General features: G+C 38.9%; 1 protein-coding gene across 3 annotated transcripts in view; it reads right to left on the reverse strand.

Annotated features, from left to right (window-relative positions):
• Positions 1-429: 429 nt before the first annotated feature.
• NEDD4 (NEDD4 E3 ubiquitin protein ligase) overlaps positions 430-15,719 on the reverse strand; it is a 162,522-nt gene continuing 147,232 nt past the window's right edge. For all 3 annotated transcript variants that reach the window (XM_033851710.2, XM_033851709.2, XM_073801042.1), the window contains 8 exons: positions 14,465-14,560; positions 14,030-14,103; positions 13,687-13,747; positions 11,474-11,533; positions 11,281-11,388; positions 10,529-10,625; positions 2,680-2,752; positions 430-1,997 (listed from right to left, as the gene is read on the reverse strand). In XM_033851710.2, the coding sequence (XP_033707601.1) occupies positions 1,895-1,997; positions 2,680-2,752; positions 10,529-10,625; positions 11,281-11,388; positions 11,474-11,533; positions 13,687-13,747; positions 14,030-14,103; positions 14,465-14,560 (672 nt within the window). In that variant the 3' untranslated portion in view covers positions 430-1,894. The remainder of the gene's footprint in view (positions 1,998-2,679; positions 2,753-10,528; positions 10,626-11,280; positions 11,389-11,473; positions 11,534-13,686; positions 13,748-14,029; positions 14,104-14,464; positions 14,561-15,719) is intronic.

The following is a 15,719-nucleotide window of genomic DNA, read 5'->3' on the forward strand; positions in this document are numbered from 1 at the left end:
TTACATGACAATGAGAGTGTGCATGATTATTTTCCTTTGACAGGTGAAGAACCAGGAGCCCGGAGAGGTGAAGTATGCTGCTTCAGTTTAAACATTTGGTAAGAGATAAAATTAGGGCTACACCTGGTGGTCTCCCCTGAATGCTAGTTAGCAAGGTGAAGATTAGACACAGGGTACCTAGATCTGTGAATTACTCTCCGTAAGCTGAGCTGCTGATGTGCTGTTTGGAAAGTGGTTTTGCTTCTGTCACATGGGACATCCCTACCAGGTGCTGAATGGTACCCATCGTGTTAGACCCCAACAAACTTTAACCAAGAGCCAGATGCACTTTTTACAACTCTCAGAGTATGCATATATATATATATGTATGTATTTAAGAAGATTAATAACATATATTTACAATTACCCCTAAATCACGAAGATACCATATTGAGAAACAGCTTTATCTTTTTGCAAGAGCATTTTCTATATAATCATTCCAATGTAGGTATAAAATATATAAATACAGTCTTGGCACACTCATCTTTGCAGGGGCACTGGAACACTTTCCCTTTTGCCTTCTTCTGCTCACCCCGACTGACTTTTGATTGTTTGAAAATTCCTTTACACATCTCTAAATTCCTTGAGGATGGGGACTCAGCTAGATTTCTTTGAAGCTGACGACTCTCACCCCAGGGCCTAGACAGAGCTATGCACATCGCAGGCATTCAGTAAACCTTCACTGAATACATGCACAGGATTTTTATGTACTTCAGTTTGGTTCAAGTCAGGGTCTATCTGTAGCATTTTGCCTAAAGAGTTTTGGATTTATAGCAAAACATTTTCATAGTAAACAGGTTTTTAAAAAAGCATAAGAAATGTGGTAATTTAATACAAATTATGCCTTATAACTATTCTTTGGTTATTTTTAACAAATTATTTGGTTTTTTGATTAAAGTGAAATACTAAAAATATAAAAATGCAACTGCAGAGATTAGCTTAATCTGTAAACATAAGAAACCCTGTAAACATATATTTACTACATAATTGTGCAACTGTAAAGAATGACTAGTAAAGGCAAGTATTATACATTTAACTTAGTTCTTCAAGGCTTATTTAGGAATACTGCTTTGTCAAGCTTTAGTTTGAAGAAGGAATTCTTTTAACTAAACTAACACAGTAAAGAGTGATGACTCTACCAATGAGCCATAAGGATATACAGGCAAGAGGAAGGCGTTAATACCTTAACCCTTCGCAAATTTGAATTTGCTTCACGTCTTATGAACCACCTTGCTTAGTAAAACCGCATATTAACAAAAGCCAAATGCTTTTTAAAATGAAGTAAGCAGCTTTTTGCAAGTGAATCAGTTGACTAAAAATATAGGTAACATACTTTCTAAGATTTTTCCAAAAATCTGGGCAGTAATGTGCAGTAGGCAGGTCTACAAAATAATAACTAGCTGCAGGCAGCACTGACTATATTGTAGTGTACTCAATATTAAAGTTTTTTCCCCCAATTTCCGTTTCCTTCTCAAAAAGCATCAAACTTTTCACACATGACACTTATCACAAATATTTCACAGTTATAATTTCAGTAGTTTAAGAAACTGCCTGGCAAATACTGTAAAAGAGGTAAATGTCAAGGACAACACTCACGATTTCAGGCACACAGGACTTTTATACTAGAGGGTGAACTCAAGATAGAACAAAACAACTGCGTAAAAGCAACACCTTATATAAGTGAATGAAATAATGGAAAAGTTGTCATACTATTTCTTCTAATTCTTTGACATGATTTTCTCCAATATCTGGGAAGCATCAATGGCCAAGGGTTAGAAGTTCCCCGGAAAATTTTAAGTCAAGATTTTGCTTATAAAAGAGCGGCAGTAAAACACCATAGATGGTTACTTGTAATCTAATCGACGCCATCAAAACCCTGAGTGTTCTCAATGGCCATCTGAAGTTTATCCCATAATTCTTCAAAGGACTCATACGGTGGCAAGTCCAAGCGATTAAAGCTGAAAGGACAGAGAGGGGCTGGTTATTGCAGACACTGACAAAGCGAGTTCCCAGGGCAAACTGTTCATGGTGCAGCTATGCGCGCTATGTTTCAACCACACGAAAAGACCTTTTCTCCTCAGGGAGAAGGAATGTTTAGGATTGGACTCTAGGTGTGGACTCTCCCCAGGAATTCTTGGTGGTGACCTCTCACCTCCACCCTGATCTCCAAACGTCTGGGCTCCTGTCATTGGAACCTTCAAAATGGAATGTTCTAGTCCTTCTTGGGATGGATCATCATTCATGTGATGGAAGCAAGATATGGTCAACAGTTTACCTTTTTTTTTTGGCTGTACCGTGTGGCATCTGGGATCTTAGTTCCCTGACCAGGGATCGAACCCGTGCCCCCTACAGTGGAAGCACCGAATCTTAACAACTGGACCGCCAGGGATGTCCCCGGGTCAGAAGTTTAGATGGGTCTCTCCAGTGTTCAGCTGCCTGGTCTTCAGGCCTGCCCAGTAAAGAAACAGCTGTTCCTGGGTTGGTGTGGCTGATTCCCGGCCCTCCTCCTCTCCTCTCCCCCCTCCCCCTCCATATCTGCCACCAACACAGCACAGAGGGAACTAGACCTTCCATACTCAGACTGTAAGAGGACCTTCTGTCCCTGAGGACTTGTTCTCTAGGGTCAGAGAAACTGCTTACCATGTATGAGCTCTTGGCAACTTCTCAGGGGTGCCCCACTGCTCAACTGTAAATGACTGTGGTCCGTTTGAGCCTACAAGGAAGAAGAGTTGCTTTGGTTTCAATTTGTCTTACAGGAATTTCTGGGCATTTCACAACTCGCTTTTGCTAATGTAGAACTTAAACACACAGAGAACATCTAGTTGCTTTAAACTCAGAAGAAATAATGTTGTCCTGGGCCTGATGACTTTACTGTCCAGCCATGAAATGAGGTCTCCTCTTCTATCAGTGCATTTGGGACCACAGTATCCCTCTGCCCTGGGGCAGGGGGTGGCGGTGGTGTGTCTGACGGGGCTTTTGCTGTTTCCTAGCCCTGCATTTCCATATACCACCTCTGTCATAGGTACACAGAAAATGTGTGTTTTTGAGTCCCACTGAAAACAGCTTTTTCTGATTATTTTTTCTCCATTGCTTTATTTTTTTTGCAGTGAGATTATATAATGAAAGATGCAAAAATAACCTGAAATTCCACCATTAAATCTGAGTAAACATCCTATCATCAATCTTTTTGTGCATGTGCATCTATATAGGATTTTATGTGCATGGGATCATGTTATACATGCTACATTTTCCTCTTATTATGGACATTCTTAGAAACTTTTTTTTTCCTTTGGAGTTTTCGCTTAGCTCTTCCTTCTCCAATTCTCAAATTCCTCCAACCTCCCAGGTCATCAATGCTGACAACATGATGAGACACCTTCCATACTTCTCTGATGTCTTAGACTCATATCCAAATATGTGTGTGTGAGGATAATTGTCAGAAGCAGCACTAAAAATACCTAAATTTTCCATATTACTCTTTTCTCAAAAAGCATTGCTTTTCACACATCATCCATCACAATTATCCATACAGGTAAAATTTCAGTACTTTTGTCATTGTGTTTTCCATAGCATGGAATTATATTTCCTTTCCTCTTGATTCTCTCACCTAAACAATCCATCTGGAAAACTTCCTGTAAGTCAACCAATATCACTGTAACATACTTTTGCGTGGAAGTTCGCACTTGGCTTCCGGAGGCACCCCTTTCCCCTTCGCGAGTAAAGCCTGGGTACAGAATGTCACCATCCTTTGCCTGACCTCACCAAACAAGCCTTCTGACGGGTCTCCCATCATCTAGCTTTCTCCTGGCTTCAGTCCATCTTCTCCAGGATGACCCAGGATCTTGGTGCTCTGGCCAGGTGTCAGGCCTGAGCCTCTGAGGTGGGAGAGCTGAGTTCAGGACATTGGTCCACAAGAGACCTCCCAGCCCCTCATAATATCAGTTGGTGAGAGCTCTCCCAGAGATCTCTATCTCAACGCTAAGACCCAGCTCCCCTGAACAACCAGCAAGCTACAGTGCTGGACACCCCATGTCAAACGACTAGCAAGACAGGAACACAACCCCACCCATTACCAGAGAGGCTGCCTAAAATCATAATAAGTTCACAGGCACCCCAAAACACACCACTGGATGTGGTCCTGCCCACCAGAAAGACAAGATCCAGCCTCAACCATCAGAACACAGGCACCAGTCCCCTCCACCAGGAAGCCTACACAACCCACTGAACCAACATACCCACTGATGTCAGACATCAAAAACAACGGGAACTATGAACCTGCAGCCTGTGAACCCCAAACACAGTTAAGCAAAATGAGAAGACAGAGAAATACACAGCAGATGAAGGAGCAAGGTAAAAACCTAACAGACCAAACAAATGAAGAGGAAATAGGCATCTACCCAAAAAAGAATTCAGAGTAATGAAAGTAAATATGATCCAAAATCTTGGGAATAGAATAGAGAAAATATAAGAAACGTTTAACAAGGACCTAGAAGAACTAAAGAGCAAACAAACACTTATGAACAACACAATAAATGAAATGAAATGAAAAATTCTCTAGAAGGAATCAATAGCAGAATAACTGAGGTAGAAGAAAGGATAAGTGACCTGGAAGATAAAATAGTGGAAATAACTACCGCAGAGCAGAATAAAGAAAAAAGAATGAAAAGAATTGAGGACAGTCCCAGAGACCTCTGGGACAACATTAAACGCACCAACATTTGAAATACAGGGGTCACAGAAGAAGAAGAGAAAAAGAAAGGGACTGAGAAAGTATTTGAAGAGATTATAGTTGAGAACATTGCTAATATGGGAAAGGAAATAGTCAAGTCCAGGAAGCGCAGAGAGTCCCATACAAGATAAATCCAAGGAGAAACATGCCAAGACACATATTAATCAAACTATTAAAACTTAAACACAAAGAAAACGTATTAAAAGCAGCAAGGGAAAAGCAACAAATAATATACAGGGGAATCCCCATAAGGTTAACAGCTGATCCTTCAGCAGAAACTCTGCAAGCCAGAAGGGTGTGGCAGGACATATTTAAAGTGATGAAAGGGAAAAGCCTACAACCAAGATTACTCTACCCAGCAAGGATCTCATTCAGATTCGATGGAGAAATTAAAACCTTTACAGACAAGCAAAAGCTAAGAGAATTCAGCACTACAACAAATGCTAAAGGAACTTCTCTAGGCAGGAAACACAAGAGAAGGAAAAGACTACAATAACAAACCCAAAACAATTAAGAAAATGGTAATAGGAACATACATATCAATAATTCCCTTAAATGTAAATGGATTAAATGCTCCAACCAAAAGACAAAGACTGGCTGAATGGATACAAAAACAAGACCCGTATACATGCTGCCTACAAAAGACCCACTTCAGACCTATGGACATGTACAGACTGACAGTGAGGGGATGGAAAAAAAGATATTCCATGCAAATGGAAATAAAAAGAAAGCTGAAGTAGCAATTCTCATATCAGACAGAATAGACTTTAAAATAAAGACTATTACAAGAGACAAAGAAGGACACTACATAATGATCAAGGGATCAATCCAAGAAGATAATATAACAATTGTAAATATTTATGCACCCAACATAGGAGCACTTCAATACATAGGGCAAATGCTAACAACCATAAAAGGGGAAATTGACAGTAACACAATAATAGTAGGGGACTTTAACACCCCACTTTCACCAATGGACAGATCATCCAAAATGAAAATAAATGAGGAAACACAAGCTTCAAATGACACATTAAACAAGATGGACTTAATTGATATTTATAGGACATCCCACCCCAAAACAACAGAATACACTTTCTTCTCAAGCACTCATGGAATATTCTTCAGGATAGATCATATCTTGGGTCACAAATCAAGCCTTGGTAAATTTAAGAAAATTGAAATTGTATCAAGTATCTTTTCCGACCACAACACTATAGGACTAGATATCAATTACAGGAAAAAAATGGTAAAAAATACAAATACATGGAGACTAATCAATACTCTACTAAATAACCAAGAGATCACTGAAGAAATAAAAAAAATCTATAAACAAATGACAATGAAAACACGACAACCCAAAACCTATGGGATGCAGCAAAAGCAGTTCTAAGAGGGAAGTTTAGAGCAATAAAATCCTACCTCAAGAAACAAGAAAAATCTCAAATAAACAACCTAACCTTACACCTAAAGCAGTTAGAGAAAGAAGAACAAAAAAACCCCCAAAGTTAGAAGAAGGAAAGAAATCATAAAGACCAGATCAGAAATAAATGAAAAAGAAATGAAGGAAACAATAGCAAAGATCAATAAAACTAAAAGCTGGTTCTTTGAGAAGATAAACAAAATTGACACAGAATTAGAAATGAAAGAGAAGAAGTAACAACTGACACTGCAGAAATACAAAGGATCATGGGAGGTTACAACAAGCAAGTACATGCCAATAAAATGCACAACCTGGAAGAAATTGGCAAATTTTTAGAAAAGCACAACCTTTTGAGACTGAACCAGGAAGAAATAGAAACAGACCAATCACAAGCAATGAAATTGAAACTGTGATTAAAAATTTTCCAACAAACAAAAGCCCAGGACCAGAGGGCTTCACAGGTGAATTCTATCAAATGTTTAGAGAAGAGTTAACACCCATCCTTCTCAAACTCTTACAAAAAATTGCAGAGGAAGGAACACTCCCAAACTCATTCTATGAGCCCACCGTCTCCCTGACACCAAAACCAGACAAAGATACTCAAAAAAAGAAAATTACAGACCAGGATCACTGATGAATATAGATGCAAAAATCCTCAACAAAATACTAGCAAACAGAATCCAACAACACATTAAAAGTTGATACACCATGATCAAGTGGGGTTTATCCCAGGGATGCAAGGACTTTTCCATATATGCAAATCAATCAGTGTGATACATCATAATAACAAATTGAAGGATAAAAACCATATGATCATCTCAATAGATGCAGAGAAAGCTTTTGAAAAATTCAACACCGGTTTATGATAAAAACTCTCCAGAAAGTGGGCATAGAGGGAACCTACCTCAACATAATAAAGGCCATATATGACAAACCCACAGCAAACATCATTCTAAATGGTGAAAAACTGAAAGCATTTCCTCTAAGATCAGGAACAAGACATCTTGCCACTATTATTCGACATAGTTTTGGAAGTCCTAGCCACGGCAATAAGAGGAGAAAAAGAAATAAAAGGAATACAAATTGAAAAAGAAGAAGTGAAACTGTCACTGTTTACAGATGACATGATACTATACATAGAGAATCCTAAAGATGCCACCAGAAAACTACTAGAGGTAATCAATGAATGTGGTAAAGTTGCAGGATACAAAATTAATGCACAGAAATCTCTTGCATTCCTATACACTAATGATGAAAAATCTGAAAGAGAAATCAAGGAAACACTCCCATTTACCATTGCAACAAAAAGAATAAAATACCTAGGAATAAACCTACCTAAGGAGACAAAAGACCTGTACGCAGAAAACTGTAAGACACTGATGAAAGAAATTAAAGATGATAAAAACAGATGGTGAGATATACCATGTTCTTGGATGGGAAGAGTCAACATTGTGAAAATGACTCTACTATCCAAAGCAATGTACAAATTCAGTGCAATCTCTATCAAACTACCAATGGCATTTTTCAGAGAACTAGAACAAAAAATTTCACAATCTGTATTGAAACACAAAAGACCCAGAATAGCCAAAGCAATCCTGAGAAAGAAAACAGAGCTGGAGGAATTAGGCTCCCTGACTTCAGACTATACTACAAAGCTACAGTAATCAAGACCGTATGGTACTGACACAAAACAGAAGTATAGATGAATGGAACAGGATAGAAAGTCCAGAGATAAACCCACACACATATGGTCACCTTATTTTTCATAAAGGAGGCAAGAGTATACAACGGAGAAAAGACAGCCTCTTCAATAAGTGGTGCTGGGAAAACTGGACAGCTACATATAAAAGAATGAAATTAGAACACTCCCTAACATCATACACAATAATAAACTCAAAATGGATTAAAGACCTAAATTTAAGGCCAGACACTATAAAACTCTTAGAGGAAAACATAGGCAGAACACTCTATGACATAAATCACAGCAAGACCCTTTGTGACCCACCTCCTGGGGAAAAGGAAATAAAAACAAAAATAAACAAATGAGACCTAATGAAACTTAAAAGCTTTTGCACAGCAAAAGAAACAAGATGAAAAGACAACCCTCAGAATGGGAGAAAATATTTGCAAACGAAGCAACTGACAAAGAATTAATCTCCAAAATATACAAGCAGCTCATGTAGCTCAATATCAAAAAAACAAACAACCCAATCCAAAAATGGGCAGAAGACCTAAATAGACATTTCTCCAGAGAAGATATACAGATTGCCAACAAACACATGAAAGGATGCTCAACATCACTAATCATTACAGAAATGCAAATCAAAACTACAATGAGGTATCACCTCACACTGGTCAGAATGGCCATCATCAAAAAGTCTACAAACAATAAATGCTGGAGAGGGTGTGGAAAAAAGGAAAGCCCCTTGCACTGTTGGTGGGAATGTAAATTGATACAGCTACTATGGAGAACAGTATGGAAGTTCCTTAAAAAACTAAAAATAGAACTACCATATGACCCAGCAATCCCACTACTGGGCATTTACCCTGAGAAAACCATAATTCAAAAAGAGTCATGGGCTTCCCTGGTGGCGCAGTGGTTGAGAGTCCGCCTGCCGATGCAGGGGACACGGCTTTGTGCCCCGGTCCGGGAAGATTCCCACATGCCGCGGAGCGGCTGGGACCGTGAGCCATGGCCGCTGAGACTGCACATCCGGAGCCTGTGCTCCGCAATGGGAGGAGCCACAGCAGTGAGGGGCCCGCGTACCGCAAAAACAAACAAACAAACAAAAACAAGAGTCATGTACCACAATGTTCAATGCAGCACTATTTACAATAGCCATGACACGGAAACAACCTAAGTGTCCATCGACAGATGAATGGATAAAGAAGATGTGGCACATATATACAATGGAATATTACTCAGCTATAAAAAGAAACGAAATTGATTTGTAGTGAGGTGGATGGACCTAGAGTCTATCATACAGAGTGAAGTAAGTCAGAAAGAGGAAAACAAATACTGTATGCTAACACATATACATGGAATCTAAAAAAAAAAAAAAAAGGTTCTGAAGAACCTAGAGGCAGGACAGGAATAAAACTGCAGACGTAGAGAATGGACTTGAGGACATGGGGAAGGGAAAGGGTAAGCTGGGACGAAGTGAGAGAGTGGCATGGACATATATACACTACCAAATGTAAAATAGATAGGTAGTGGGAAGCAGCCGCACAGCACAGGGAGATCAGCTCAGTGCTCTGACCACCTAGAGGGGTGGGATAGGGAGGGTGGGAGGGAGACACAAAAGGGAGGGGATATGGGGATATATGTATACGTATAGCTGATTCACTTTGTGATACAGCAGAAATTAACACACCATTATAAAGGAATTATACTCCAATAAAGATGTTAAAAAAATGTAACATACTTTTTATTGTCTAGATAATACTGCACTGCAATATTAACATTCTGAAGCAACTTCTACTTCTTTTGTAAACCCTTAAGAATTTGAATTTATAGTCTAACACTAATAACTCTGGACCTGTGTGTGGGATATCTCCCCCAAATTCCAAAAAATTCATTATATCAGTTCACGGCTGTAGGCCTGGGCTGCATAAAAGAGGGCACTGGATCTAGAGATGGAAGGGGTGTTTGCCCTGCTTAACTGGATTTGTCTTTCCAATGAGCACATTGGTGAGCAGCAAAGCTCTTGTCTCAGCCTTCCTACTGGGAGTGGTTACTCTAGGTGGAGAAGTGGCAACTGCTTGACAGGTTCTGCAAACAGATATAAATGAAGCTTAACAAGGAAACCAGGTTGACCAAGGAGGGGACAGTAGGGCTCCAATCTTGGCTCTACTTTCTCTGAAAGATTTGTTCTTCTTGGTATCTTTAAAAGCAAGTAAATGTCATTCCAATAAACAGAATATTTAACTTCATTTAGTTCGTTCTTTCCCCCAAATGTACTCTGCTACGATACTCTCTGTGTTTTGTTGTACGCTTATTAACACCCTGTGGAACTTTACACGCTGCCTGCCCTAAACCATCACACTACAGGCAATGCTTTTTCTGCAATGGAATGCAGGGTGGGAATCAAATTTAAAATTCAAGAACGGGAAGTAACTTGAGTCACTTCATGTTTGCAGTTTTCTCCTTTGCTATCTGATTAGAAGGTGTACATCTATTTTGACCTACTTCAGTGTATCGAATTATAATCATTTTAAAATCTTAATTTTTAAAATTAAGCTAAATATTTGTATAAATGATAGAAGCCTGAAAACTAGTCAGCCATGAAAAAGACAACTGCCATAAGCTCCATCTTTTAATGATCGATGGAAATCCTTACCATACAGTTCAGCAAATCCATTCATAGGCACACGGGATGTGCCAGTGACAAACTGAAGTAATCGTATTCTTTTTTCTGAGTCCATCATTAAAACAGCCTGCAAAAGATAAAAGCAGCACTTAGGAACATCACTGGGAAAAAACGGTAACAAAACTATCCTGAAAAATATGCTATCAGAAGTTAGTTAGAGCATTAATGATCACTTATGAAATTTGCATGTTTCTTTTAGTTCAAGTTGTGCTTATGGGTGGTTCACAAAGTTCTTGAAACTTCATTTCCAAGGCTACATGGTAACTCTTTAGAATGGGATTATAGCCTAATAAAGTGACAACATTTCCTCTCAGATGTGACTCACGGCTTTTAAAAAATTGTTATTTACTGGTATTATTGAGTAGCATACACATTTCTGTACAAGATGGAAAATCACATTCCAAGGAGCCATGCAGGAGTCCCAGAGAATACACTGCAGGTTAGTACAAGTTCCCTTGAAGAGTCCCAACTTTAGTAAGGAATCAAGTGCTTATCTCAGCTGTCACTGCCGCTTACAACATGCTGCACATTTTACGTATCTAAAAATATGCATGGAGGTTGGAACCATATTCCAGAAGGTAAACGTATACAGTACAACATCAAAGATAATTTTGGCAGGGCTATATGTATTTTTTGTCGTATCCCTATGTGATCCACTAGTATAGTTAAATATGACTGAATCTACTGAAGAGTAATTTATGAAAATAGAAGCTTTCCATTACCTTCCAAAACCACTGGATGACTTGATGATTTACACTGTAGCCATTTTTGTACTTTGTGTGTTCTCTCCAGTCATTCACATCGACATCTCCCAAGCCACACATCAGAAGCTACGTAATAAGAAATGTCAAACTGTAGACATGAAAAATAATGGGAACAAAAGTCCTGTTTTAAGATATGAACAATATTTCTTACCTCTAGTTCATTTTCATCAAAAATTTTGATGAGATCCTGTGGTATCAGTTCAAAAAATCCCTAGTAGAAAGAATATATTTAAAATCCGGGTCAGTGGGGTCAATGGACAATCCCATACTTCGTCTTCTTCCACTATACATTCATGGGCTCTTAACTGACATTTCAGTGTTGGCAAGAAAGGATACATGTCTGTTCTCTCACTGATTCCTCAAAGTGGCTATTTTAAAACTTCCCCACAATTTTTAAGCCTCCTCCTCCTCCATGTCACCCCTTCTTTACAGCAGGTAATTTCTACTTGAGAGAGAAAATAGAGGCAATTCTGCAGGATGGAATTCCCTCAACCTTCTGCATCCCCACATACCAACCAGCACCAACATCCACGAGGGCCTCCTCCCCACTGCTGTGGAGAGAGGGACCACTTCCTCTCTGTGCTTCATCTGTTTCCTCAAGGATGTCATCACTAAACCTTTATGAGCTCACTCTTGATGCATCTAAATTTGTTCAAGCCTTATCTACCTTAAAAACAAAACAAGAGAGCAAGCCCCTCTTTCTGCTCTCCACACTCTGGACAGTGTTACTATGCATTTCCAAATCCCCTCGCTCACCCCCATCTATCCCTCAACCACTGCAATCTGACCTCTTCATCAATGCTTCCCTGAAGGTGTCCTGGAGAAACTCAAAGACAGCTCTGCAGCTACATCTACTACATGCTTTTTAGTTCCCTATCTTATTTGACTTCTCTGCACTACGATATTGTTGACAACACCTTTGTTCTTGAAACTCTGCTGTTGATGGTTTTCCTCCTATGTCTGTCTGCCTTTGCTGATTTCCTTTGATGTCTCCGTTTCTCCTGTCCATTCCTTAAATGTTGGTGTTCCCACATCCCCACGTGTGGCCATCCACTCTCACCGTTCTTACTGTTCTTTTGAATTTTCCATCTTGTCTAGTCCACACCTCCACTACACACATGCAGAGGATCCCCAGATCTCTATCCTTTAAATCACCCTAAGCTATAGATCTCCCTTCCTGAGAGCCACTCACGTGCCCACACAGCTTTCTTCCCACTGCCCTTACCATTTCTCCCCGGGATTACTGCAGCACTTTCCAACTAGCCTCTGCGGCTCGTCTTGCCCTCTCTAGCTCATTACTTACCACTTCCAGAATGATCTGACCAAAATGTATCAATACATTGAATCCTGGTGTTCTATTGTTAATAGCCTTTAATGCCACCTTCTTCCCTCACTGGACTTCAGAGAAAACTCTGAACAAACAGGGCCCCCATCATCTGGTTCTTCCCATCTCTCCAGGCTTAATTTCACCTCTTGCATCCTCTTATCCAGTACAGCAATGGCTTGTATTCTCTCTAACGTGTGCCCAGTCTGTCTTACTGCCACACTTCACAGGTGCTGCTCCCTCTGCTTAGAATTGCATTTCCCCTTCCTTTGTGGCTGGCCGATCCCTCGAGCCCTCCCCTCCCCTGCCTCCACCTCTCTCTGCTCTGGTTTCTACCTCTCTTCTCTGCTCACCTAGTACTGCAGGCTTCCCTCTGTCCATTTCCCCCTTTAGAGTCTCTGCTCCTTGACAGCAGGACCTATGTCTCTTTGCCTCTCGCATAGCACCAGACACAGTCAGTGCTCAATGTTGAATAAATGAAAAAGTATGTGATAAATGTTTAACAGAAGACTTTTAGTTAGCTTAGGAAATGAATGCCCTGACAACAGCTTAAATGTCTATCAATTGGCAAGTTTAAATCACTTATGAATTTACAGTATGAATAAAAGGCAGCCACAAAGAAAGGTCGCTATATATCTTGACACGTAAAGACCTCCAATAAGTATTTGATAAGTGAAGAAAGTGAGTCACAAACCAACATGTATGATGTGACCCCATTTAGGAAAAGAAACAAATAGTATATTCCACCATCCCTCTAGCACTCTTGTTCCTTTGTTCACTCAAGGTTACTTAAGGTGAGAGGAGTGGGACTGGGAAAGCTGAGGGGGATCTATGTTAAGGAGGACTGTTTATTGCATGGATTTCTTGAATGATTGCATTTTAACTCAACATCTATTCATTTAATATTTTGTCAGTATGAAAATGAATTTAAAATGGTTTTAAAAAGTCATATACTACTTTTTCTCTGACATGATAAGGCCCAATATTTAAAACTTATGGACTGTACTTTGAAGTTATAGAAGAGGAAACAAAATGAGTACCTCTTTAAAAGCAGCCATTTGCTTCTGGATTCGGTTTACAAATCGCCATTGTATTACAAGACTAAAACAAACAAAACATTTCATCGTTTTCACAGGAAACAAGAAAAACTGTTAAGGTACATGTGTTCTGGTTAGAAACAAAAAATAAAGACTAGCTAAGCCCAAGGCAAAAACATGAACATGAGTGAGTAATATGACATGGTTACAGAAAGAGAAAAAGAACATTGAGGCTCTGACTCTGGGGTAAGAGAAAAAAGGTACAAAGAGTCTTCCCAGAAAGAAGTATAAAATTATTTCCAATAATTTACTAAATAGAGTAAAATACTTACAACAAAATACTTACTAAATATATTCCTTTTTGTTCTTATTGGTGACGACTATTTCTGACCCGCCGATTTTCAACTCATGTTGATGGGTCTAAAATTAAGCATGATACCTTGATATGTTATTTTAGTGAAAAAAATTAAGTGTAAATATGATAGTTATACCAGAAACCTGGTGTTTTAAATTAAATCCATTCAAAAGCTAAGAAAACTTGAAATATTAGTTTTACTAAAATAAATATGGAATGAGTCAAATGTTAAAGAAGCAGAAATTCTTTCTGAGAGACAGCTTTCGTTACTGGAAAATAAATTTAAAAATAGAGTGCAGAAATATGTTGAGTACATGCATTATTTAACATCTAAACTTAAGTTATGACATTTCACTTAAGTTATTAAACTTAAGTTCTAAAGTTCCACAATTTATGTACCATTTTAATTAATCAAAATTTACAAACCTGTCCAAAAAGTTCTTCATCTATGACAAACCTGAGGTCCAGTTCTGTTGGATCGTTTTCAAGAATCCATCTTAGTGAATTGTAATACTCACTATCCTAAATGGGAAAGATTGCATATTTAAAATTTGTGTATAGAAAGAAGATACCTGAACCTGCAGAGAAAGTATGCTGAGGGTCTGAATAATTGGACAAAAGATGAAAAGGTCAGTTGGACATCTTTTACACACACACACAAGTGTTACAAAGAGATGAATGACCAGTAAGTATAAGTGCATATATCAACAACTTGGTGCCTGCTTAAAAGTTTCGAAGTCTAACTCTGTTTGGAAGTAGTGGAGGTACAGATTTTATTATCCAGTTGAAGGGTCAGTTTTGACATGAATCCTAACAGCCGTGCACACTCAGGAGCACTCAACACCTGTTTCACGTGGCCTGTGAGACTGTGTTTGAAGTGTTTAAGCAGCTCTGAGGAGGCCGTTATTTATACCTGGCCCAAGTTGAAGAAAAATCTCAAATTCAATACAAAACTTCAGTGAACCAATGCCAGTAACTGTGCAATTTTATGATTTATGAAGAATTATACTGTTCACACAAATAATGTGTCACAAAAATGGGACTTGGTAACACAGACGAGGTCTCGGAATCCATGTGTTCACACACTGTGTGATGCTATTCAGCGTAGGTTACAAAGTTATGGTCAAGGATTTAATCCTTGGGTTTCTGTTTCTTTTATTAATTTTTATATTTTATTTATTTTTTTATACAGCAGGTTCTTACTAGTTATCCATTTTATACCTATTAGTGTATATATGTCAATCCCAATCTCCCAATTCATCACACCACCACCCACCCCTCACTTTGCCCCCTTGGTGTCCATATGTTTGTTCTCTACACCTGTGTCTCAATTTCTGCCCTGCAAAAAATGGTTCATCTGTACCACTTTTTCTAGGTTCCATATATATGCGTTAATATACAATATTTGTTTTTCTCTTTCTGCCTTACTTCACTCTGTATGACAGTCTCGAGATCCATCCACATCTCGACAAATTACCCAATTTCGTTCCTTTTTATAGCTGAGTAATATTCCATTGTATATATGTACCACATCTTCTTTATCCATTCATCTGTAGATGGGCATTTAGGTTGCTTCCATGACCTGGCTATTGTAAATAGTGCTGCAATGAACATTGGGGTGCATGTGTCTTTTTTTTTTAATGGACCCAAGTTGCCACTTCAGGTGGTCAAAATAAGTCAT

The sequence above is a fragment of the Tursiops truncatus genome, chromosome 2, assembly GCF_011762595.2.
Source record: "Tursiops truncatus isolate mTurTru1 chromosome 2, mTurTru1.mat.Y, whole genome shotgun sequence".
Classification (NCBI taxonomy): Eukaryota; Metazoa; Chordata; class Mammalia; order Artiodactyla; family Delphinidae; genus Tursiops; species Tursiops truncatus.